The 27,359-nt window shown below is 44.4% G+C and overlaps 1 protein-coding gene across 8 annotated transcripts in view; it reads left to right on the top strand.

The window, feature by feature from the left end:
• mef2cb (myocyte enhancer factor 2cb) overlaps positions 1-27,359 on the top strand; it is a 98,396-nt gene that overhangs the window by 15,320 nt on the left and 55,717 nt on the right. For 2 of the 8 annotated variants that reach the window (XM_029677457.2, XM_029677455.2), the window contains exon 2: positions 23,141-23,330. In XM_029677457.2, the coding sequence (XP_029533317.1) occupies positions 23,277-23,330 (54 nt within the window). In that variant the 5' untranslated portion in view covers positions 23,141-23,276. Of the gene's footprint in view, positions 1-22,517; positions 23,331-27,359 lie in introns of those variants that run through there. The other 6 variants (XM_029677460.2, XM_029677459.2, XM_029677462.2 and 3 more) reach the window with 3 other exon arrangements.

Genomic DNA, 27,359 nt, shown 5'->3' with positions numbered 1-27,359 from the left:
TATTCGTGTAGAGTAGATATGAATGGCTTTTACTGTATTCATGTATATAAGTGTTGTCAGTAAAATGTAGTCTTCAGCAATTAGAAAAGCCAGACATAAGACATAAAAGACTTCACGTTTTATTTTTGATTCTATATGTTTACTTTCAATAAAAGATTCCCTGTGGTACATTTTTTTTTAATAGCTGACTTATTGCAGACGAAATCCAGACACCTCGTACTGTACGTGGGAAGCTAGTCTCCCAAAAAACAAATATAGCCTGCCTGGATCTGGAAGGGTCTATTTGACCTGCCCTAAACGTGGTGTGAAATAAAACTGGAATTAACTCCAAATCCTTTTTTTGGGGGGGTGGGTCAGAGGGGTGAGTTGTTTGCTCTTGGTGCACATAAACTCTGAGATGGAAGGCATGTTCCATGATAAAACACAGTGGCTGACCTGTGTCTCTGACGTGGTGTGGTGTGGCGTAGCGAGGGACGACTTCTCCCTCACTGTTCAGACGCAAGTCCCACCTCCCCCTTTGGTGTGGCATGCTGTTGGAATTCACCCAATGACAAGAAAAAAAAGAGGAGGGGTTAAAAAAAAGTGCACAAATATTTTCCCGTGGCTGTAATTTATCTTTGTCACCCCTGCAATATAGCCGAGTCACTCTGAAACATGGTCCGGTAAGACACACAGAGGTTCCTCTGTGCCCTGGCCTCACATAATCTAACATCCATCTGAAAGCCCACCGCTGCCACCAATGCTGCCTGCCTGCCGCCATTGCCTTCTGCCTGCCGCAATGATTCACAGCTCACTAATGGGTATTTTCTTTTAAGATTCAGTGTTCACAATGGAGCCAGAGGTGTAGGCCCTTATATGCACCCTGTGCTGTTACCAAAAAAATATATAGAGATGTTGTTATAATAGTTAATTTTGTAATCGTTGACTGATGTATAAATGTTAATAATATTGGATCCAAGCTGAATATCAAGTGTGCATTTTTTTTAAATGCTCCAGGTTATTTTATGTCCCCCAAGCCACAGCTCCGTAACCACTAGATCTCTAAGCAGGAAGTACTCCGTCCGAGTCCTCTGTTCTGCAGTGCACACAGCTTTACCCAGGCAGTGTCCTTGCCCAAGTCCACAACACTGTTGCTTTCCACTGTCATCGGTGCCATTCCCCAGACCAGGGTCCGGGCCTTGAAAGAATGTTTCGTACAGGGCTGTCTCGAACACTCAGTGCCGGGGTGAGAAAAAAGAGGAACAGGGAAGGAGAGACGCAGAGAGACTGAGAGGGGGAGAGAATCAAAGAGAGCGACAGACACGTTCCTGAAGCTGACTTCATCTGGGTGTTATATGGCTGTGAAGGGCCGTCTGTTTGTGTTGCTCAATGTTAGACAACACTGACCGTCTTGAAGAATGTACCCTTTCTACTGCCATGTTCTAAACAATTGGTAACGTGTTTTCATTTTTTAAAAGGAGTTCAACGCTTTGATTGTCTGAAATCGTTCAGGATGTTTCCAGGTAGATTTTTGTTGCATTTGAAGAAAAAAAAAAAAAAAAACTTCACAGCATATTGATAATAACAGGTAAATATAACTTATTGAGCTGTGCCACGCAGAAAGGTACATATTCAGAAACTAATTTGGTTCAGAGTGAAATGAGGATTTCAACAAGTCAATATTCCAGAATGCTATAAGGTTGTTTTTCATTTTCTTTATTAAATGAAACGAGTTTTATTTTATTATTTTCTATACTACGGTAATAATTCTTGAATTCAACAATATGTTTAGAAGCTGTAGTAAATAAATCTACTTCATCAGCTAAACTTCGTGCCAAATAGGAACTTGTGCCACTGAAACATGCATTTAGGATAAGTGTGCTCCATCGTATGAAATTGTGTAACTTTCCTCTGCAAGTCTACAGAGAAACATGTATAGGTGTCACCACCTGGCATGGAGGGGTAGGAACGGACAGGGAAAATGACTTGTAAAAAATACAGTATCTCTCTCTCTCTCTCTCTCTCTCTCTCTCTCTCTCTCTCTCTCTCTCTCTCTCTCTCTCTCTCTCTCTGTGTGTGTCTCTCTCTATATCTATTCACTTTTTAAGGGTTTTCTGTCCGGCTCGCTGTTTGCTTTGATACATCGACTTTTCCTACAGTGGCTCTTCCAAAGTGCAACTCGTGATGTCATTCGTTTTATTCACACTTTGCAGATGCAATGTCTGGAGAAAGTGAGAAAGTGACAGCGAAAGAAAGGAGACAAGGAAAGAAGGAGAGACCAGAAAAGATGGATGGAAAGAGAGAGCGTTGCGGAGAGGAGATTTGCAGTGCGGTGTTTCATGTATAATGAATGAGGGGCCACTTTGTTTGAAACTTCAGCCTGGCGCTTCACTTCAAGCTTTGCTGGGCAGAGTGGGGCCTTGTGCTCAACACCAAACTCCCTCTGTGCTCTGCTGATGGATGCTTTCACCTGGCTGCCACTGTGGACCAGCCCAGTGGAAAAACAAATAACTCCTCTCTCTGTGTGTGTGTGTGTGTGTGTGTGTGTGTGTGTGTGTGTGTGTGTGTGTGTGTGTGTGTGTGCGTGCGTGCGTGCGTGCGTGCGTGCGTGCGTGCGTGCGTGCGTGCGTGCGTGCGTGCGTGCGTGTGTATCAAATTTGATTTGTGACACGCTTCGTAAGCAGCAGGTGTAGACTAACAAGGAAATACTGACTTACGGGTCCTATTCCAATGATGCAGAGTTAAAGATAAAGATTCAAAATAACATGGCCATATACAGGGAGTCAATGTGCAGGTGTACGAGGTCATTGAAGTAGCTATGTATATATGGGTAGGGGTAAAAAATGACTAGGCAACGGGATAGATAACGGTGCCTTTGTGTATCTGTGTGCGTCAGCTCAGACAATAAGACAAGGGATGAGGGAAGAGGGAGGGCCAGAGTTGAAGAGCAATGAGTGTTTGTATAGGAACAGAGCTGCAGTGACACCCAGGCTCCACTAAGGAGAATACTGGCACCCAGCTCACACTAGTGTTCTCTACAGAAACAGCCTTGTTATTGACTTTTGGCTGGGGGGGGGTGTATCGCGCTGTTTAATGGTCTAACATTTAGGGTCATAGTGTTATATTCTCTTGATTTTGGCATCGTTGTACCTACCTATCTTTCTATACAGCGTTTTTATGTTTTTTCGTGTGTGTGAGTGAGCGGTATTGTTTGGGCTAAAAATGGCCCCGGTCTTTTTTTTTGGCACTGTGCTGGGCTCGTGGTTTATAAATAGTTGAGGAAGTGTGGGGGGGATACCTACCGTGCTGGTCGCCCTCCTCCACAGGCCCTCTGAGGGCTTCTACGTCACATCCCGACCCCATTACAGTGCTCTTTCGCTGGGCTACTCCAGTTCAGACCCCATGGGGGACTACCAAACAGGATAGGACTCACATAGAGGGTGTGAGAAAAGTCAAGCCAATGAGGAATTCCTCTACAGTTGGAGACGTTGCTGTTGTCGTCTTGGAGTGTAGATTTGAGCGTGGTCGAATGAGGTGACATTTTGGAAAATGAGGCTAGTGAACTGGTGATAATTGCATGTCTCTCTGATTGTTGAGACTATCAGCAGTGATGACAGCATTGGGCTGTGAGGGTGGTGTTGTGAAAGGAGTGTAAAATGGGTAGCGCTGGAGATGTCTTTTCTGACACCCACTGCGTCTGCGTGTGTAAACTGGAGGCGCGATGTCCTCACTGTTCTTTGCCATCTATATGCAGACCTGTCATGTTAATTTCATTTCACAGACACTCTTTTGCCTCCCTTTAGAAATAGTTGTTTTCACACTGCACTCAGTCGTTGGGTGATCAGGTCCTCCCATGTACAGGACACGCATGGAATCAATCTTTGAATTGATTTGAGTCATATTTATCACACTTCTGTTAACTGCCGGTGATGTTCAGTTTGGTTATGCAGCAGCCAAGGTGGAAGGAAGAGCAGGGCTGCATGCACCCTCGCGTAATTTGAATTAATGATGTCGAGTGATCTGAGCTGAGTGGACAAATACTAGTTCTGTTGGTTTTTCCTGCTGCCTCTCAGTTATCCCCGGAGGTCCGAGGTCCTTCCCTCATGCACCCATCATAGCCTCCCTAGGATCCAGGGAAGGAGGCCTTGAACCCCCCCCCCTGGCTCCAGAGAGAGGGGCCCGGGCTTCACCCTGTCCCGGCTGCAAAGGGCATCCATAGTACGTCTTTTAGAGAAGCGAATTGGCTTCCTCTGAGTAATTAACTCAGTTCTGAGGGAGGGTAGAGATCTAGATAGACAACACACACGCAATGCGAGTAATTCCATTACACATACCATCCCTGCCTTTGGCATCTTACCTCAGCTTATTGTTCTTTCTAAATGAGCAGCACTGTGCACTGTGGTCCTCTTAATGGTGGGCCCATTATTATATTAACTAGGGCATCCTTGTGAAGAGATAGAGAGAGAGAGAGAGAGAGAGAAGGGAGAGAGAGCCAGGGCTGGCAAGCCTCACTAGTAATAATCAAGTAATAGAGCAGTGTTTTCTTTTCTGAAGGGAATAGTACTGACTGTTATTAATGTGCTTTTGACAGCTTAATATGATAATGGGGCTATGATTATTCTCAGAGAACAGACCGTTTTTTTTTTTTATGTTCTTCAAAAGGATGCCTGTCGATGACCCACTTCTCAGATGGTCGAAAACAAGGAAGAGCGAAACTCCACAGGGAGATAGGAAGAGAGAGAGAGCGAAGAGAACGAGGGAGAGGTGGGAAGAGAGAAAGAGTAAGAAGGAAAAGCTCTTCTTAATATTTGCCGGAAGTAAATTCATAATCCTTTTCTGACTCCCCTCCTCCCCTTCCTCCATATTTTTACTTCTCCTCCTCCTCCTCTACGGGTTAGCTGCCTACCTTCCTGGGCTCCTCTTCCCTCTAGTCTAATCGGAAGAGAAACGCTGGGAACGATAACAGGGATTAGCTTCCGATGCTCGCTAGCTCCCCTCGGTTAAGTACACATGTAATGAGTTGTTTATTTGGGATAATGCGCAGCAGAAGCGGCAGGGGCCCAGAGTTGCCTTTCCCCCCTACAAACACACACACACACACAGCCCTGGGACAGGTCGCTTACTGGACTGGGTGGGTCAGGGGGAGAAGAGGGGGAGGAGGGTCCTTCATCATTCTCAGCCCATTCTTGAGGTCATGTGGCCTGGAAATGTTTCTCAGGCTGGAGAAATAAAACTTGAAACTATGAGAAAATTAAGGGAGGGAACGGAGATAGAGAAGGAGAGGGAGCGAGTGAGGGAGAGATATGTGCCCACCAGTGTGAGTGTGTGAAGTGGAAAAAGCCGTTGGTTAGCGAAGGGGACGTGCTCTGCTATCATTATCCGAGGTGGGGGGGCGAGGTTATGTGAACGGAGCAGCTGTGCTCCGAGCTGAGGGATTTGAGGGGGGAACTCCAGCTAAGCAGCCAGGTTCTTCACTGTACTGTACGATCGGACCAGAGCTGAGCCTTGTGAACCAAATCCGCCCCTACTCAGCTAGCTCTTCACTTCCCAAATAAGAAACAAATAAATGTTGATGGCAAGGATAAGACTGCAGAAGTGAAAAAAAACACAGACATGATTTATATATGCCTCTCTAGGCATTTGCTGTTTTCTTATCTCTTTTTATCTCTGGTCTCAAGAAACAGTTTTCATTCAGTGCAGATGGAAATTAGGACCAGAATAACAGTCAAAATACATGAACGAACGTTTCTGAAAGCACTATTAAATGTTTCCTTTTTAGTTTGATATGGTCGAATCTACAGATCGTCAGCGGATCGTCAGATAAAGACCAAACGTCTCTGTCACCATTTCTGATCACATGCTACAGAAACAGGACCAGCGCGGCGACAGTGAGACAAGAGAGGGAGAGGGAGAGGGGGAGAGAACAGAGCAAAGCCTCACTGTGCTGTGCTAATGCATACAGCCTGCCACGGTATCCAACAACAAGGCAAAATATCACACGTCTTCACATCACACGCTACTCCAACAACAACGACACACACAGAAAGGAACCTAACTCAGGAACCCGAGGAGTTGAAAGCAAGCAAGGGGGATATAATGTGAAAGAAGTTGTATGGAAGTTTCTGGCGGGGAAATTAAAAGAGAAAGAAAATTCTCTTGTATGTTGAGAGCAAGAGTTAACAAAAAAATTGCCTTGCTTACATGGCACAGCATACACAGTATCACTTGGTGAGGCAAAAAGGAGGGGGAGTACCTTGACAGATTTTCTCATGGTGCGCTGTGGGCTAAAAATAGGGCTTGGTCAAAGCGGCAGTAGGGTTTTTGGCAAGAGGGGCCATCTTTGTGTGATACAGTGGCCTTTGCTATAGTCACGTACAGAGAGGAGACGAGTGCCTCTGCCAAGACGTGTAGCCATGCGGCAGTAATTTAATATTTGTTTGTCTCTTTTCATTTTCTCTCTCTCTCTTTCTCTCTCTCTCTCTCTTCCTCCTCCTCTCTAGAAGGGGTTAAGTAGCAGTAAGCTTTATCAGATCACCCGGGCTGAGGTCTCTTTCAAACCTCTTTTTGCCTTTTTGATTTTGTGCAGCTGTGCGGGCTCTTTAATCATACGCTATCATTTTTCACTTGCTCTCCTCTCATCCCTTCTTCTTCTTGTCCTCCCTCCTCCCCTAACATATGTTAATTCGCTGCTTTCTGTGACAAATTACGAGCGCTGTCTTTGATGAGGTCGGGTTGTGATGGTGCGGGGAGTGGAGTACGGTGGAGCTGCCAGCCCCTCGCTGGTCCCCCTAACCACTCCAAACAGAAGCGCGGCACCCAGCCGCCGTCTAATGAGAGACTTGGCCTGGCTCTGGCATGGGTCTGGGCTTGGAGGGGCCGCCCCCCAGCCTCATTCAGCTCCACTAACAAAGTGTGATCTGTAGGTACGCCGCCTGCCCGCCCGCTCTCCACACTCAACACAAACTTTACCCTCCCTCCCTCACAGACACACCCCACTGTTGCTTAGAGGGCTGTAGGAGCAGGCTGCAGCTCAGCTACTGGGCATGGATTGAGTTTTTCTTTCAAACTCTGTTGATATACCATTGATATACTTAAGCAATAAGGCACGAGGGGGTGTGGTGTTTGGTCAATATACCAATGCTAAGGGCTGTGTAAATGCACAACGTAATGCGGAGTGCATGTATACAGCCCTTAGAAGTTGTATATTGGCTATATACCATAAACCACCTGGGTGCCTTATTGCTATTATAAATTGGTTACCAAGGTAATTAGAACAGTAAAAATAAATGTTTTGTCATACCCATGGTATACAGTCTGATATACCACGGCTTTCAGCCAATCACCATTCAGGGCTCGATCCACCCTGTTTATGATGTAATTGATATGATTGTGGGTAGAGTTAAATATACGTATACACATACTCATTCAATTAGATAAGCTAAAAGTGTCCATTTTGTATTTGTTTCTCTGTATGTTTTACTCTATATTCTGGCCAACTCTGAATTGAAACAATGTGTTGTAGTACAACCTAAATTACTGATGTGGGGACATTCAAACTCCTGTGTGTGTGTGTGTGTGTGTGTGTGTGTGTGTGTGTGTGTGTGTGTGTGTGTGTGTGTGTGTGTGTGTGTGTGTGTGTGTGTGTGTGTGTGTGTGTGTGTGTTACAGAGAAACTACCCGGAAACATTACACCAGTCTTGTTTAAACAGACACTAACTGGAACACTCGCAGTTTAATGATGTGCAACGTCAACAGGGCAACAATGCTGACCAATAATCAACCCAATCAGCTTGCGGTAGGCAGAAAAAATAAGAGGAACTGTGACATCATGCTAGCAGACTGGATCACATATTTTCCGATAAGCCAGGGAGGGAACAAGGGATCAGAGGGGTGGGGTATCAGAATCAGTATTTTCTTCAGAGCTCTCTCTGCTCGACTCTCTACCCTCTTCCTCTCTCTCTCTGCTCGACTCTCTCTCTCTCTCTCTCTCTCTCTCTCTCTCTCTCTCTCTCTCCACTCTGCGATCTAGGTTACTCGGTTTCTTATGGAGCACAGGGACTTTAAAAAAAAACAACAGAAGGTTGAATTTATGAAGGACATCCTTGTTGAAGTGTGCAACCTTCTACTTCTTTGCAAATTACCTCCACGCTGTGCACAGTCTCAGTTCAAGGCTGTGGCTCTCGCTTTAGATCAGCCAGACTGTTAGAGAGAGATACATAATACCACTGTAATGTTACACAAATAGGAATGCAAAGCATTGTTGTTCATCATTGCTGTAGTTTGAGCAAAGCGTGTTAAAATAATACCACATTACTCTTGCAAAGGAATGGTTGACGTATTTATACCTCATTTAGGGTAATACAATACAATACAAGCAACAGGTAATCATCAAGCCTCGATCCGAAGTCACAGAGAGGATGCTTTTTGGCTCAAGGCTCTGTCCGTTAAGGAGGTTGGTAAAAATATCCTGGACCATTTACAGTAGCAGTCTAGCCGGCCTATTCTGGTAGATATACTCAGCATTTAGCTTCTAGTGGCCTAAATGTTACCATGGAGCCTGATGTGAAGGGTTGCCATGCCAGTTTTTTTTAAGGCTGACTTGACCTAGTATACCCGAAACCACTCCCCAATCGCACACACACATTCTCACACACACACACACACACACACACACACACACACACACACACACACACACACACACACACACACACACACACACACACACACTCCACAGTCAGAGTCTGCGATCAGATCCAATCCGGGCCTACGTCATTGCCTCCAAACACCCCATCCCCTTTCATAGCATAACCAACATACAGTACCAGTCAAAAGTTTAGACATACCTGCTCATTATTTTTACTATTTTGTACATTGTAGAATAATAGTGAAGACATCAAACCTATGAAATAACACATATGGAATCATGTAGAAACCAAAAAAGAAGAGGTTATAAACAGGTCACACTTCAGTAGCACCTATGACTTGTTTTAGTGTTTCCTCATAGACTCTGCTAATAGGTCTATTGTCTATAAACACTTGCATATAGAACTTAGTATAGACACCAAGACAGCTCATGATGCAACTTTTGTGTGCTGATGGATCCCAACATATGTTTATAGACAATAGACCTATTAGCAGAGTCTATGAGGAAACACTAAAACAAGTCATAGGTGCTACTGAAGTGTGACCTGTTTATAACCTCTTCTTTTTTGGTTTCTACATGATTCCATATGTGTTATTTCATAGGTTTGATGTCTTCACTATTATTCTACAATGTACAAAATATATCCCTCAACTTCCCCATATTTTTCTCTGTGTCTGCCTTTCTGGATCGGCCAAGGCGAACAGAGGGGGAGAAAAAGGAAGCAACTTTGGAAAGTTAGTCCCATAATGGAGTATGCAAAATAGATTACTGTACACGATAACACAATACCGCATACAAGACAGAAAGTGCTAAAAGAAGGTGGTGAAAAGTGAATAGAAAATAAGCTGGCACCCACGCAGGAGTGTTAGCCATGTTAGCTTTAGCTTGTGTCTCTAATTGGGGCCAGGAGGGAGCATTTAGTAATTGCTGTCAGAAGATCACATTTTATTCTCTTCTTCACAGTCACTGCTGTAGGGTAGAGTGAAACAAATTGTCATCAGAGATTTCGAAATGAACAAAGCTTTTAATTAGGCTGATTTAGAATGAGCAAAAAAAATAGAGAAAGAAAGTGCGATGGAATCATCGGCGGATCGTCGTCGTCTAACCACGTTGTCGGGTGTTAGAAGACGCCGCCGCCACGAGACGTCACGGAAGTTTGCAGCGTTTGAAAAGGAGACAAAGCGGGCCCCACCCCCTATCCCCTCGCCCTACCCCAACCCCAACCCCCACCCCCGAGCTGCTGAACATTGTTAACTATATCAACAGACATTGTCATCCTTGGCGGAGAACATAATTGGGGGAATATGTCAGTGATTTGTGTGTTCTTAGTGACATGGCCGTGGGCTGTTATCATGGGGGTGGGGTAGTAGTTATTGAAGGGAAATGCTTTTATTCTTTATGGCTTGCTTTCCCTCCTCCTTTCTCTGTCTTAGTACGATAAGAGAGTTTCATAAATGGTCTTGGTTTACTTCATCAGCATTCCTTATGAGTTGAAGCAAGTGAAAAATCTTTAGTGACTGTAAGGATAAAGTGTGTGTGTGTGCGTGTGCGTGTGCGTGTGCGTGTGCGTGTGCGTGTGTGTGTGTGTGTGCGTGCGTGCGTGTGCGTGAAACGAGAGTCTGTGTTTTTATTAAATTTTTTATGTTCCAGTCCAGCAGTCTGTGCCTAAATGGTGGTTGCACCTGGGGCCTACAGACCTACGTAGCACCATGTGATGTTAGGCAGTGGTTGGACGCTTACTGAAAAACATGACCCCTTCTCAGATGTGTATGCTTGAGGTGAACGTACTGCACAGACTGTGGGGAAAACAACGTGAGAGAGAGACAGGTGGAGAGCGAGAGAGGAAGAAGGGGAAACTGCGGTGATCAGCTGAAACTAAAGCAATGTGATTCAGCGTTGAACAATGGTTGCTTTCTCCACCACACATGAAATCGCTTTCATGTCCCTAACCATTGCACCACCACTACCACCTCACTCTTGTACACCTTCATCCTCCTGCCATCATCCCCCACCTGGAGTCTCGTTTATCAAAGGTATAAAAAAAAGACTATGCCTTGCGTACGGCAAGGTTAGTATTTATACATTTTTAACTGGGAAAGTGTGCGTATCTCCACACAAATTTCAGACCATGCGTACGACCAATTACTATTGGTTGATCAACTGCATTGCAAGCTTTTGGGGGAAATGGAGGTGTTTGGATGCGCTGGAATTATAATAACGGTAGGCTAATGACAACATTCCAATGTAGACTTGGTGATAAAACAGATGCATTTGCCAGTGGTGAGAAGATCGCATAGCAGCATGTTTCGCCGAATATATTTATTGAACTTTTGTTATATAGGCCTAAATCCTGATCATATTACAGGACATGTCTCTCCTTTTCTGACAAGCCTGGTTTATTCCCGCTACACAACAAATATTAGGCTCCCATTTATCCAGAAACTACATATGTTCTAATATCTCCAAATCATTCAGCAAATCAGGCCATTTTTTGTTACCATAAAAGGTGAATGGAGGGCGTTTTCCAAGCAAGGTTGTAGCACTAGTTCACGAGCGCACAGATACGGTTCCGATTTTTTTTCATGGAAACGTGTATGTATGTTGCATGCAACAGTTTGATAAATCCCAATCATTTGTGGCACACGCAAACCCTTGAATCTACACACACGGCAGAATTGAATAAGGCATTTACGCACGGGTTGATAAATGAGGCCCCTGGACCCTGTCCACCCTGATGTCTTTTCGCAGTGTGGCAAGGATTGTTTTACTCAGTCCATCGCCCTCTTCATCTTTACTCATGCCATGGAAAAACTAAAGGCTCACACCACAGCGGTGATTCATCAGAGCCTTTCTGGGGCCTTCCCAAATCATGGTTACCGCTACTTCTGCTTTTTCTGCTCTTCGCTGCTGCACTTTAGTCCACCGTGGCACATGGACATTGGTGTGTCAGATTCGCCAGTCTGCCCACTTACTTCACTCTGACGAGTAGCTACTGTTCATCCAATAATCTGCCACAGCACACAGAGAACCAGCTTCTACATCAACACTTTATCATTCACAACATTCCATTATTGCGCAACGCTCTTCCAAATAATATCATTGGCCTCTAAACCCACCATATTGTCCATTGGGGTATTGTGAATGCTTTGATTGTGGTTTTAATCAAACCACAATCCAATAAACCCGCTCAATCCATGATAACCTTATCAGCTATTGCATGCATGAACTGTAGCTAGTGTCCCCAAGTCACGTCGCTAGTCCTGATGCAGCAAAAGCCAACAGGCAGGCAGGCAGGCAGGCCGGCAGGCAGGCGACAGGGAGCAGTATTCAGCTGTCCGGCAGCTCTCCCTCTCACTCACTGCTTCCATTGGGCCCATGAAGCAGCTGCAGTTATACAGCTATTGGCCTGCTTTCAAAGGGTGGTTGACGTATTGTGTCAAGTCCCCTCATCCTTGGGGGAGTCAGCAATGGGCTATGGAAAGACTGCTCTCACCTGTCTCCATTTTGGCTCTGACAGATGGCTACCTGTCCGCCATTCGGGCCCTGTTTCCCTCTGCCTCCTCCTCTCCCCCCTGCTCTACCAGGTCAGAACACAATACTGTAGTAGTCAGCGCTGGACTTAAAATCCCCTGTTACCTCACAGCCTCTCCACTGAGAGAGGAGTTGAGAGGAGTTAAAAAGGTGTTTATTTGTCTCTCAAAGCACAAATAGATGAAAGAGGAGACCACTGTGTGCTGAATGGATTTCCATTGGTCTAATAAAAATGCACGGCAACAGAAGGCTAGTTGGAAATGCAGAGGTTCATTGATTGGATGAGGTTTCGCAATAGACATCTTGTAGCTTTTTTAGGTAAGTCAATAACCAAGCCTCTCTCATTTGAACATAATTACTTGCATATGCCACTTTATTAATTGTGTGTTAATAAAAGTACAGAAATATTGTCTGACTGAAAAAAACTGACTTATTGTCCACTTCACATCAGAAACAAACTAAAGACACATCATCAACCTCCTCATATATGTTTTGTTTTCTGTTTAAAGCCATTTGAAGGCTTCAGGTTTTTTTTTCTACTCAAAACTCATCGTGGGCGGGCAGGGTACTGTTTGGAGCTGCAAAACCAATTCCCACTTGATGCAGTTTTTGTGGAGGAAAGCAATTGCAGTTTGAGGTGCTGAAAGGATGCTCTGTAATGCACAAATACAAATGCTCCTCTCTCCTATAAGGGTTTAATCTAGCGTAGTAACTCAAAAGGCCTCTATTCACCAAACACCGCCACACAAATATGCACTTCATCCATAATGTCACACGATCGCTTATAAAGCCTTTAGTTTACTCTTTTTTCAACTCCTGTTTTCTTTCTAAAGGACATTTAGAGAAGGCCTAACGGGTGTTTTGAGAAACCTTTTATACAGTAGAAAAAAGGGCTTTAGTCCTCTCGGTTCAGGTTTCACAATCACAACGATGTGTCCTGTTGCATCATAAGGAAATACAGATCTGATGGCGGGCAGTGCAGTTGTGGTGATTTTTTCTCTTGATGGCTAAAAGCTGGAGAGATTTCTTCCAGAAGTATTTTTTGCCACAGACGTGCCTTGTTTCATGACATGGGATATGGAGGGAACCTCTGTTGGTCTTCCCAATGGTCTTCCCAAGGGTAAAACGCTGACTGGTTGAGGTGGGCAGAAGACTCAGACATCTCTTTTTCTCCGGGCGGAGGGCTTGGGAAGCGCAGGGAGTTTAGGGAAGGAAGCACCTTTACACCTTTAATTGTCTGTGGCTGCTGATGTCACATCCTTCCGCTGAGTGTGCTGCGTGTGTGTTTCCTGCCTTTCTGTCCACTGAGGTCCTGGGGGCGACTGGGGTGGGGTAGGGGGAGTGAACAGGGGGTAATAGTGGGTTGGGGTGTGCCATGAGGCGAGTCTTTGGGTTTGGGGTCCGGGATGGGTTTAGAGTGGATACAGGGCCGTGGAATTGAGGTATAATATGCCGTTAGTCTTTAATGATATGCCTAGATCCAGTTCGACAGCTAATCCAATCAATGTCAGATAGAATAGACTTTGTGAAAACTTGCCTCCCTTCTCTCCTTAAAGCTGCAATATGTAACTTTTTGGGCGACCTGACCAAATTCACATAGAAATGTGAGTTATAGATCTGTCATTCTCATTGAAAGCGAGTCTAAGAAGTGGTAGATCTCTTCTATGTGAGCTATTTCTATTTCTAAGTTTCGTTTTTGCGTATTTAACTTTTGGTTTTGTACACCAGCTTCAAACAGCTGAAAATACAATATTTTTGGTAGTGGAAAATATATTTTATTGTGGTTTAGATGGTACAATGACTCTCTACACTATAAGTGCTTGTTTTGTCACATAAACTGAAATTAGGCAAACTATTTAAATTGTTCCATCCAGGAAATGGCGGAGCGATTTCTGCATATTGCACCTTTAACAATAGACAGTTCTCTCTCCTCAAAAACATCTCTGTCTGCTAATGATCCAACTGTAACATGAGTTAATAGAAAGAGGCATGTACCACACACACACACACACACACACACACACACACACATACAATCTACACAGCCTCTGAATTGGAAGAACGCTTGAACACATTACACCATGATACACTGCTATCAAGCTAATCCCAGATGTACATTCTGCTAATCTCTTTAGCTGCTAACGCGTTAAATTAGCCCTAATATTTGGTGTGATTCACCACCAGCACAGAGGCCCACCTACGCACGGGCGACAGCCCAGGTTTAGGTCATTCTCTCATGTGTGTTCCTAAAGGACATGGGGACGTGGAGGGAGGGAGAGGAATTGATAGCCATTCGTCACCGTGCCTATCTGGGCCTGACAGGCGGAGAGCTCGGCGCTGCTTGATGTGCCACACAGAGGAGTCACTGCCTGTAATGACATTAGAGACACAATGAGAGAGGCAATACACAGTCCCCTGGCCACTGTCTCCCCTCTCCCTCCCACACCCAGGCAACACACAGATAAACAGCTGCACCTCCACAAACATGTACACAACTCTAAACACTAGCCCTGCGTACAGTATGACGTGTTTTTTGGGGTGGGGGTGGGGTGGGGGGGGGTTAAGAGAAGATATATGACAGGGATTCTTAAGCGAAACAGAGCCAAGAGAGAATGTGTGTGTGTACTCATATTCAGATTGTTCGGAAACTGTATTAAAGCAGTTTTTTCCCTCCTCTTCGAGGAAATGGGAGTTTATTTTAAAAGAGAGAGGGTTTATTTAATGTAGCACACACCTCCTAAAAGGTTTACTTACTGCAGTGTAATATGTTATTTCAAATCCTCACAACCTAATGTCCGATGAGGATAGAGGATACTGCAGTTTTCTTCAATGCACATGCTATTAGCAAATGTGTATCAGATGTGCAATGGGTAGAGAGTGGCTTCGCCACCGAGGTGGGGTTCTAGGAAAAGCACTCACCAATCCTGTCATGATAAATGTATTTCTCCAATTCTCAGCATCATAGGCCTACCTCGAGTACGGTTGAACAATATAAAATGTCAGCATATGTTGGTGTATGTGTTCTTCATGAAGAGGACCTGGGTTTTCAGAGTTGTGGTCCCTCATCATATGTTCTCGACATGTCTCTCTCTCTCTCTCTTTCTTTTTTTCTGTCTTCCCGCTCCCTCTACCAAAAGCCTTGTTTTGCACCATGTACATTCCTATCAAAGAGAGGAATTAGAGCTGAGGACCAGCCTAGATAATGTTCCTCTTTTTTTCTCTTCACTCTTTGATTATCTCTGGTGCAGTCCTCAACGACAGAACACGAAGAATCCCCCCCCCCCCCTGCCCTCAGATCAGCCTCAATTCGTTAGGGCATGGACTCCACAGGGATGCTGGCCCATGTTGTTTCCAATGTTATCCCACAGTTGTGTCAAGTTGGCTGGATGTCCTTTGGGTGGTGGACCATTCTTGAAACACACGGCTCCTCCCCTTCATCTACACTGATTGAAGTGGATTTAACAACCTATCAAGAAGGGATAGTTTTTCACCTGGACTCACCTGGTCAGTCTATGTCATGGAAAGAGCAGGTGTTCTTAATGTATTGTACACTCAGTGGATACTGTGTCTATTGAGGCGAGAAGAAACGCTGCCGACGTGCTGTATATTGGTTTTTGGTGACTAAACACTTGGGAGTGAAGTGACCTAGAATCAAGCCTCATGGTGTACTCAGTGTATGTGTTCCCATCACCCTCCCAGCTCCACTTCTGAAAAAGAGAGAGAGAGAGAGTTGGTGAAAACAGAAAGAGTGTTAATTAGTGTTCATTAGATCTATGTGCTGAATCTCCCTCTCTCCCTCCCTTTCTCTCTCCCTCCGTCTGCCTAACAGATGGGAGGGTTGTGGTTAGAGCTCTTCCCCTCCCCCCTGAGAGGTCTGGTGCCTGTTCATAGATCCCTCTTTCGGCTTTTCTCTCGTTTTCTCTCCTCTCTCTCTTTCCCTCTGTCAGCTCTCTCTAGACTCTGCTACTTTTGAGTCCAGACTATTCTGTATAGGTATGGCCACCATTCTTTATCCCGCTCTCTCGCTCCCTCAGCCCATAATTTCTTTCCCAATGTCCACAATGACTTTAGCATTTACCCACACTGGCCCTCCTCCCCCAGTTGTGCTGGGATGCGAACATGCCATCCGTCTCACTTTGTTAAGGAGAGAGAGAAACAAAATCCTTCGGTCTCTCCTTCCCAATCTCTTTATTTTGTCTGCTCTGTCCTCTCCCAATATGGTTTGGTTTTGGATTAGTGAATTGGCTTAGTGTGGCGTAGAAAACGTGTTAGTCTTGTGAGTCTTCTCTCTTCCTCTCTTTTCACTCTGCCCTCAACAGTGTCAGTCTCGGTCTTCTGTGGAGTACTCTTTGAGTGCATAAATGGCCAATAACCTCAGCAAAAAAGAAACTTCCCTTTTTCAGGACCCTATCTTTCAAAGAGAATTCGTAAAAATCCAAATAATTTCACAGATCTTCATTGCAAAGGGTTTTGACACTCTCTTTCCCATGCTTGCTCAATGAACCATAACCAATTAATGAACCTGTGGAACGGTCGTTAAGACACTAACAGCTTACAGACGGTAAGCAATTAAGGTCACAGCTATGAAAACTTAGGACACTAAAGAGGCCTTTCTACTGACTTTCTACTGAAAAACACCAAACGAAAGATGCCCAGTGTCCCTGCTCATCTATGTGAGTGTCCGTACTGTGAGACGCCTAAGACAGCGCTACAGGGAGACAGGACGGACAGCTGATTGTCCTCGCTGTTGCAGACCACGTGTAACAACACCTGCACAGGATCGGTGCATCCGAACATCACACCTGTGGGGCAGGTTCAGGATGGCAACCATAACTGCCTGAGTTACACCAGGAATGCACAATCCCTCCATCAGTGCTCAGACTGTCCGCAATAGGCTGAGAGAGGCTGGACTGAGGGCTTGTAGGCCTGTTGTAAGGCAGGGCCTCACCAGACATCACCGGCAACAGCGTTGCCTATGGGCACAAACCCACCGTCACTGGACCAGACAGGGCTGGCAAAAAGTGCTCTTCACTGACGAGTCACGGTTTTGTCTCACCAGGGGTGATGGTCGGATTGGCATTTATCGTCGAAGGAATGAGCCTTACACCCAGGCCTGTACTTTGGAACGGCATCGATTTGGAGGTGGAGGGTCCGTCGTGGTCTGGGGCGGTGTGTCACAACATCATCGCACTGAGCTTGTTGTCATTGCAGGCAATCTCAACGCTGTGCGTTACAGGGAAGACATCCTCCTCCCTCATGTGGTAACCTTCCTGCAGGCTCTTCCTGACATGACCCTCCTTCATGATAATGCCACCAGCCACACTGCTCGTTCTGTGCGTGATTTCCTGCTAGACAGGAATGTCAGTGTTCTGTCATGGCCAGCGAAGAGCCCGGATCTCAATCCCATTGAGCACGTCTGGGACTTGTTGGATCGGAGGGTGAGGGCTAGGACCATACCCCCAGAAATGTCTGGGAACTTGCAGGTGCCTTGGTGGAAGAGTGGGGTAACATCTCACAGCAAGAACTGGCAAATCTGGTGCAGTCCATGAGGAGGAGATGCACTGCAGTACTTAATGCAGCTGGTGACCACACCAGATACTGACTGTTTCTTTTGATTATGACCCCCCCCCCTTTGTTCAGGGACACATTATTCCATTTCTGTTGGACACATGTCTGTGGAACTTGTTCAGTTTATGTCTCAGTTGTTGAATCTTGTTATGTTCATGCAAATATTTACACATGTTAAATTTGCTGAAAATAAACACAGTTGACAGTGAGAGGACGTTTAGTTTTTTGCTGAGTTTAGTTCTACCTTGTTGGGGTGGATTTCTCTCTCTCTCTCTCCCTCTCTCCCACTCTCTCTTTCTCCCTCCCTCTCTTTCTCTATCTATCTCTCTCTCTCTCTCTTTCTCTCTCTCTCTCTCTCTCTCTCTCTCTCTCTCTCTCTCCCTCTCTCTCTTTCTCTCTCTCTTTCTCTCTCTCTCTCTCGTTCTGGCCGCAGCGTCTCATGGTGGGAGGGCATCAGAGGGGTAAATCGGATTGAGCTGCTCTGTGGTAATCTGTCAGGGTGGTGGGTGATTACTGTCGCCAGCCATCCCTCCCTCGCCAGCCTTGGAGGAGGTAGAAGGGAGGGACAGAGAGAGGGAGTTGATGTTTGGGAGGCAGTGGGCGATCTCAGGGAGGACTGAGTTGCCTTGCACTCAAATGGGATGGTAGCAGGTGTGTGGGAAAGGGGGTTGAGGGTTGAGGGAGCGTTAAGGAGCTGGGGGGGATCTCGTATTTGAGGGGAAGGAAAAGGAAGGAAGGGGGATCACCGGCATGGGGCTAAGCAGCCGTACCTCACATCAGGCGTGTTGGTTGCTGGAGTCAAAGCCCAGATTAAATGTTCAAGACACTGTCAGGTTCTGATGATTGAGGTATGCTGGCCTGACTGGGGGATTTATATGTCGTTGTACATGTACTGTAGTTGTTGTGTCTGTGTCTGTGGAGTGTTGAGCACCACTGTTAGGCTCTAGTGTTAGTTTGTCTGATGACACTTTCGTCTTCCTGAAAGCACGTTGTTGTTTTTACTGTGAAGACTCCTTAAGATTTGTTCAGTGTAACCATAGAAAGTGTCTTGGAAGAATGAACCACTGTCTGATTTTTGATGCTTTTATCTTTAGTGCCGTTGTTTCCTATGGTTGCTAATGCAGTCAGTGGTCTTGTTTCCGGTGCTCCGTGATCGTGTCATTCGCAGTGGTGCTCGAAACCATCATCACATGAGTGTGGTTTTGTCACAAGGGTGCGAAAGAAGAGCACGCCTTTGTTGAGGCGTTAATGGGATCATTATGCAGAGAGAGAGAGAGAGAGAGAGAGAGAGAGACTGCATGCAGGATTCTGCAAAAAATATCCTCCGTGTACAACGTAGAGCACCAAATAATGCACCTACAGAGAGATGAACCTGGAGAAGAGTCCCCTAAGCAAGCTGGTCCTGGGGCTCTGTTCACAAACACACCCCACAGAGCCCCAGGACAGCAGCACAATTAGACCCAACCAAATCATGAGAAAACAAAAAGATAATTACTTGACACATTGGAAAGAATGAACAAAAAAACAGAGCAAACTAGAATGCTATTTGGCCCTAAACAGAGAGTACACAGTAGCAGAAAACCTGACTACTGTGACTGACCCAAACTTAAGGAAAGCTTTGACTATGTACAGACTTAGTGAGCATAGCCTTGCTATTGAGAAAGGCCACCGTAGACAGACATGGCTCTCAAGAGAAGACATGCTATGTGCTCACTGCCCACAAAATGAGGTGGAAACTGAATTGCACTTCCTAACCTCCTGCCCAATGTATGACCATATTAGAGAGACATAGTTCTCTCAGATTACACAGATCCACCAGGAATTCGGAAACAAATCCAATTTTGGTAAACTACTGGGTGAAATTCCACAGTGTGCCATCACAGCAGCAAGATTTGTGACCTGTTGCCACAAGAAAAGGGCAACCAGTGAAGAACAAACACCATTGTAAATACAACCCATATTTATGCTTATTTATGTTCCCTTGTTTACTTGAACCATTTGTACATTGTTACAACACTGTACACATATATAAATATATATAATATATATATATGTATAATGTTTACTGTTTACTGTTAATTTTTTATTGTTTATTTCACTTTTGTATATTATCTACCTCACTTGCTTTGGCAATGTTAACACGTGTTTCCCATGCCAATAAAGCCCCTTGAATTGAATTGAGAGAGAGAGACAGACATATCAACAAAATATAAGAAAGCTCAGTAAATGGTTTCATAGTCATTTTACCATGGAATGATGTGTATACATTTGATGTGGAACTACCCCCGTTCACTTCCATGTATTTTACAGCCCCATAACGGGTTACCTTTAGCCAAGTCTTGTGAAGCTTGTGGATGCCGTAGAGCAAAACGACCAACATGTATGTGTTCGTGAGAGTCTCAGCTTTCACATGAGTGAAACCGTTTGACTCGTTGGCACACCTGTTGGACCGACTTCAGAAAAGTCCCGTGACACTTGCGGGGGTCGTAGAGCAAAACAGAGAACACCGTCGTGTTCATGAGAGTCTCAGCTCTCCATAGTGGGTTCATAGTTTCTAGCACAAACCGTTTGGACTCTGCCGATTGTTTTCGTGACAAGACCGATTTTCGGGATGTCTCCTGGTCTGACAAACACCGCTGACATTGATGAATTGGGTGGGTTGAGATTACAACCCATGCAAAAACGAGAAGTCTCGACCTTAAACAGACAGATTTTTATTTATTTATTCAGCTAATTACAATTCCGCGCGGGCACGCCAATTGACTCAAGGGGACAAGCTTGATCGCCATGTTGGAATGAGCATGTGAAGCCTGAGAAACTGTCAACCTGGAGACCATTAGGAGCCATCAGGCTATGGGCTATGTCTAACTGGCTAGATTACCGCTCGCGCCACCTCTCAGGAGAGATGGCCACACCAGTGGCATGCAGAAGGACAGGTGTTTTGAACCTGTGCTCTCCAATGCTGAGGATAATTCTCACTTGTGCTCCTAAAGCAAGATCAGATGGGAGTGTTACAGGGAAGACTTGTGTTTCCGCTCAAGTGAAGGGTCAAACATGCAGCAGTGTGTTCACTATGGGGTCTGGAGGGGCTTTCCTGTGCTTTATGTCACTTAGTAAACACATGGATTCAGGTTAGAGGGAGATCAAACAGGAAAGGAAAGATAGGGGGAGGGAGGTGTGTGTGTGTGTGTGTGTGTGTGTGTGTGTGTGTGTGTGTGTGTGTGTGTGTGTGTGTGTGTGTGTGTGTGTGTGTGTGTGTGTGTGTGTGTGTGTGTGTGCAGTAGAGAGAGAGAGAGAGAGAGCGAGAAAGACTGACATGTCTTTTGGTGAAGCGGTGTTGTCTTCCACATCAATGTATCCGGCTCATGCTGCCAGGTGCTGGAAATCTGGTTCAGAAAGGAGAGAAAAGAGAAGAGGGAAAGGGGGAGAAAAAAAAGCAAGGTAGATGGAGGGTTTTTAATACGACGGCTCTGACAGCTCCCTGCATTGCACTGAGCTTAAATAATGGGATGCTCATTTGCATAACGAGGGACGTTATCACCTCTACTGTCAAAAGAAAACACAACAACAGCTCTTCTGCTCTTCCCTGAGATAGATTGGGTTGGCCTACTTTAGCACTCTGGAGAGAAGCACCAGAGATCTGGCTTACCCAAGCGCACACACACACACACATATGCACAACCTCTTTGGAAGTCAGCTATTTCACTCTCACACACACCATCGGTCCAGCTCAGCCCACACACAAATGCGAGTGCATGCACTGCACACGCTCAAACACAAACAGACGCGCACGCACAAACAGACAGACACACATGCACGCACGCTCATACACACACACACACACACACACACACACACACACACACACACAGACAGTAGTGTAAAGTACTGAAGTAAAAATACTTTAAAGTACCACTTAAAGTCGTTTTTTGGGGTATTTGTACTTTACTTTACTTTACTATTTCTATTTTTTAAAAGTTTTATTCCACTACACTCCCATACGTTTTCCCTGGCACTCATTGATGTCCAATTTATGCAACTATCATTATAACCCGTTTATAACCCATCTCTACTGCCTCTGATCTGGTGGACACACTAAACACAAAAACTGCATTTGTAAATTAGGTTGGAGTGTGCCCCTGTCTGTCCATACAATAAAAAAAAAACACAAAAAATTGCGCCGTCTGGTTTGCCTAAAGATTCACTGGGCAGAAATCACTCTGCCATTTCCTGGTAGCTAAAATTCTAATAGTATTTCACTTTATGTGACGAAACAAGCGAGTATAGTGTAGGGAATCATTGTACCATCTAAACCGCTGTGAAATATGTTTTCCATTCCCAAACTATTGTATTTTCAGCTGTTTGAAGCTGGTGTTCAAAACCAAAAAGTAAAAGATGCAGAAACTAAATGTAAGAATGGGAAGCATAGAAATAGCGTACATAGAACAGATCTACCACTTCTTGCGTAGATGCTTTTCAAGGAGAGTGACAGAACTTCAGTAGTATTTTACTGGGTGACTTTCACTTTTACTTGGGCAATTTTCTATTAAGGAAGCTTTACTTTTACTCAAGTATGACAATAGATAGAAAAATCCACCACATATATCCCAGACTTTGGTACAACACACTCGCACACACTCATGCACACACTCACGCACGCACACACACACACACACACACACACACACACACACACACACACACACACACACACACACACACACACACACACACACACACACACACACACACACACACACACACACACACACACACACACACACTGTGTCCAGGTGGTTTAAGTTCTGTTCTTTATGGAATTTGGTTGTGTGGAATCAGCTCTATTGCTGTGATTTTAAAGGTAAAATCGATAGTGTTTTCGTCTGAACAAGGCAAGGCTAGGTTTTATATCAGCATCCAAGCCATTCTCCATGGTACCCATTTTGGAACCGTATTGGAGGTAGACGAGACTAGTCATACCTTGCTGTCGTTCTGTCAACAAACTGCTGTTTTTCGGGAGGAACAAACTGTATTTCTTAGGCTGGAGGTAATGTTACACTGTAGGTGATTAGAGCGTTTAAGTTAGCAGCACTTTCAAAACACTGTCAAACTCTCTGTGAACGAGGCGAGAGCCTGACAGCACTGTCTCTCCTCATAGTCGGCACGGAAATGCAACAAACCTGATTTGCATGATATCAACAGTGAAAAACACAGCGCTGCTTTCACAACATGTTGACGGATTCTTTGTCTTTCTTCACCCTCCCCTGTGGCTGCGATGATGTGACTTTTCTCTCCCCTCCCAATCCCCCCTGTTTTTTTTTGCCATATTTCATTTCACTTAATGTTTATCCTCTCTCTCTCCTTCTCTCTCTCATTTTCTCTCCCTCTCTCTATCTGTCTCTTTCTCTCATGCAGATACGGATGCTGGAATCTTTGAATTGATCGGAGCAAGTAAAGAAGAAGAAAGAGCAGTTTGAGGAAAGGCAGAAGAAGAGCAAGGAGAGAAAGCGCAACGTTCTTTAGGGAGAGGAGAGAAGAAAAGGACGGGACGATGGGGAGGAAAAAGATTCAGATCACGCGGATTATGGATGAACGCAACAGACAGGTAAGCCCCATGGAGAAGGGAGGATGGATGAGTGGAGGGGTGGATAGGAGGAGGAGTATAGGAGGGGGTGGGGAAACACCTTATTGTGGGCCTGGGAGAGAGGACGGTAGGTGTGCTGACAAGTCTTCGGGAGTCTGGATAGGATGGTGTCTTAGTGGTGGTGGTGGGGGGAGGCAGAAGGGTGTAGGTGGGATAGCAGGGTAGCCTAGTGGTTAGAGCGTTGGCCTAGCAACCAGAAGGTTGCAAGTTCAAATCCCCAAGGTACAAATCTGTCGTTCTGCCCCTGAACAGGCAGTTAACCCACTGTTCCTAGGCCGTCATTGAAAATAAGAATTTGTTCTTAACTGACTTGCCTAATTAAATAAAGGTCAAATAAATAGCAAGATGATTGCTATGGCTACCATGGGGGTAGTAGTGGGTCTTGTTTTTGTTAAATCTAGCGGCCCACTCTGAGGCTAACGGGCAACAAACACTGGTGACATACCCTATCACACCATGCCACCCGCTTTAGGCCATGGCAGTTTAATATTACTATGCATGGGGGTGGGAAGGGAGGGGAAGGGTGGTAGAAAACACAAACAAAGAACCAATTTGATCAGTTTTTCACCAGAGGTAAATAATCTACGGAGCAATTTCAGTGCCAACCAAAAGTGTATTTGAAATGTATAATTTGGAATTTCTATTAGGATATTGAATTGGAATGTAATATTTTGGAATGTAATATGTTTATTGCACAAATTGAATCATTGAAGTCACAATTTTAACTTGTATTTCATGATTTCAACTGAATTGAATGAATATTTGCATTCAGTTTTAAAAGTAAATGTCTATTTAATTGAATATTCAAATTCAATATTTAAACATACATTTTCAAAATGGTATACATACATACATATTGCATTAATTGTCTGTGTATCAAGTTTACAAACCATCATTTCAAGTAAACCAAAGTTAAGATATTCAGCTTCTCAGATGCATTCAGATTCAGTTTACGAATTCAGTTCTCTAAATTCAGATTCAAAACCAGTGACAACATCCTGGTGCTTTGCCAGCTAGGAAAGGAGAAGAGAGAGATTCAAATGGTCGCTGTGGTAAACAGAAGCTTCAGGCGGTTTCTGAAGCCATTTTGAATGTATTTACCTTCTATGAATTTGGCTCTAGCATTTGAACCGCTTTGACTTTAAGCCATTATGACCCCATTCCTGAAAGCTAAGACTCTCTGGAGCATGGATGTGCTCCCCTCTATGATGATCACAGCTGGTCGCGAGTTGCCCTAAGTGCCAGATGGCCAGTCCGCCCCTGCTTGAAACTAGACTGTGTCAAACACAAACTGACACATCAAACTAGCACGTCTCCGTGTCTCAGGCAAGGTTCTCGTCACATAAGCCTGGATCACCAAACCACGCGTGTAACCTTGCTGGATCTTGACAACGTGCACTAGTGTAGCAGATGGGGGGGGGATCTGTGAAACTCACAACTGAAGTGTCGCCCCTAGCACGATTGAAGAAGGCCTTTTTTAATAGCGTGGTGAGTTGAAATGTTCAGGAGGGCGGGGCACAAGCTCTAAATCATTTGGACAGTAAACCCTCCAAAAAGACATTCATAAACCTTTTTCATTTCCACGTGTACTATGAAGCTAAGTGTTTGTTTCTTTGGCTTCAGGAATGTGACTCAGGTCTTGAAAAATAACCATTTTTTACTGATTGAAGATATAAGGGGATGTCAGGGAACAAATGCCGTGGTCGAGACTACGACGGCTCCAGTGCAATGAGTGGAGCTTCCTCAGGTGTTCTAAAGTGCTAAGCAGACCAAGAGCCTAATGCTTCTTAGGTAGTTCTTTATGCGAAGCGACAGTTACAGGGATGGTAAAAAAAAACAGCTTGATTTCCATAGCAACGTCAGGGAAATTGGGAAGAGGGAAGTGGTGCTTCAAATAAGCAGTTCTACAACATCTTTAATTGAGCCTCTCATTCTCCTTAATTGCCGTTCACAACACATTACGTAAAGAGATTAAATGTATAGGAAGCTCTGGGGACAGGTTGTTTGGATACCGGACATCCCAATAAATTGGCAGATGCAAAAGGATTATCATCTTTAACAGTTCTTGAGGGCTTGAACAAAAAAAAGCAGTTTACGATTTTGTTCATACTGGTGAACCGACTTTTGAGTTGTGTGGTTGCAATATGAACAGTCCCTTATCTCTGGTATATCTTAGAATGCATCATTCAGTTTCAAGTTTAAATTGTGTGCAGCGCAATGGAAATATTATGCACAATGTCTCTGGAAAGACTGTCCGGGTTGGAAATACTCAGTAGAGAAAACAGTCAGGCCCGCAACCTGGACCTACATACAGACCGTGGTGAAAACATTTACAAACAAAAATGGAGGACTTGAGGAGACCAGGGTATTGGCCAGACAAAACCTGCTGAGTTCAACAATAAATAGTGGGTGAATTTATCCTCAAGCCGACTACTTAAAAAAAAAATAGCTATTTGATGTGTCATTTTTTATTTAAAAAAGTTTATGAATAGCAACTAAATAGCAGCTAAATACGGCATATAGATAGTACACTGCATAATGAAATAATCCCTAGTAAGCGAGTGTTTTAAAGATGGACTGACTGTATTGTTTGGCACTAGGCTGGTTTTTACGCAGAACAACTTTCTATCCAAGCTGGGAGAGAACGCGAGGACGGCTCATGTCATGCAGGTTCATGTTGTCTATACAGAACAGTTGTATATTCTAACACATCTATTGTAGCTGATTAGTATGCTGTTGCATCAAACATATATTTAACCATCTGCAATGTTTGAATTTCCAACTTTAATTACAGAACACGTAATTGCAATACTGCCACCAGCCAGCAGGCAAAAAGTGGCAGCATTGCAACACTGTGTTTAGCTTCGTGAAATGTTAAGACTTGAGAAAATGACGATAAAATATGCCCACCAATAATTTTATGGCTATTAGCTAATGCAATGCTATACATACCCTGGTACCACAGAAAGCCTATAATCGATTCAACAGGCATGCAGCCGCATAGATATGTCGCAATTTCAGCACCATGGACAGCAATCGGTAGTCTATACTTTGTGATAACAAAGGGTCACCCCACCTCTGTTTTGGCAAAGGTCTGAGGGATGGACCTAGAGAAATGTAACAACTCTCAAATTCATAGACAGAGCTATGGATACAAGGACTGACCATCCATGATATCAAAATTATAGTTTTAACATGTTTTGAGGCTATACAGTGTTTGACTAAATGTACTTTGTTTCCAACCATTGGTGTAAAACAAGCTTATATTTTGAGTTCTGGTGGGGTATGAGAGTTGAACTAAGCTCATGAGGCATTTACAAGTTGTATTTCTTAAGAATAAATGGGTATATAGCTTTAATTTATAAGTCCAAAAATGTATGTAAAACTCAGGATTCTAGATTTAATGTTTAATACATTTTAGAATATGAGGCAAAAATGTAGATAAAGGCAAAGTATTTACCATCAATATCACACAGCTGGCTTAATTTGTGGCCAGATCTTAAAGTAAGTTTGCAGTTTTTTAAGTGTTTTTTTTCGCCAATTTATGCTTTGGCCACAAACCAATATAAGATGAGTCAACAACATTATTTTAAAGGTGAGATTTTCAATGGACAGTTAATTTAAATATAAAGCGACAAAACATTAGCCACACAACCCAGGAAATGGATGGAGAAAAACTTATCTCTCTCTCTGCCCTCCAGCCCCACAATCCATCACTTCCTGTAGCACCAGTGACCACCGCCACTCTGTCAGCTCCCTGTCAGTCCAATTCGATCCATATGCTGCTAACGTGCCCCCTCCCCTCACAGGTCACACACTACCCAGGCTGTCCCTCCCTCCCCAGTCCTCACCACTCTGTGAACCATTATCCCATGCAACTTACTGTCACAATATTCAATGGTTATTACATCCAGCACAGTTGTTGAAAGACTATCTTAGATCCTTCTACTGTGCTTGTCATTCTGTATGGGCTAACATCTAACAGAGTGG

This window comes from Oncorhynchus nerka, linkage group LG13, assembly GCF_034236695.1.
Source record: "Oncorhynchus nerka isolate Pitt River linkage group LG13, Oner_Uvic_2.0, whole genome shotgun sequence".
NCBI lineage: Eukaryota > Metazoa > Chordata > Actinopteri > Salmoniformes > Salmonidae > Oncorhynchus > Oncorhynchus nerka.
Note: the sequence above shows the minus strand (reverse complement) of the source record. Positions and strands in the feature narration are given on the sequence as shown.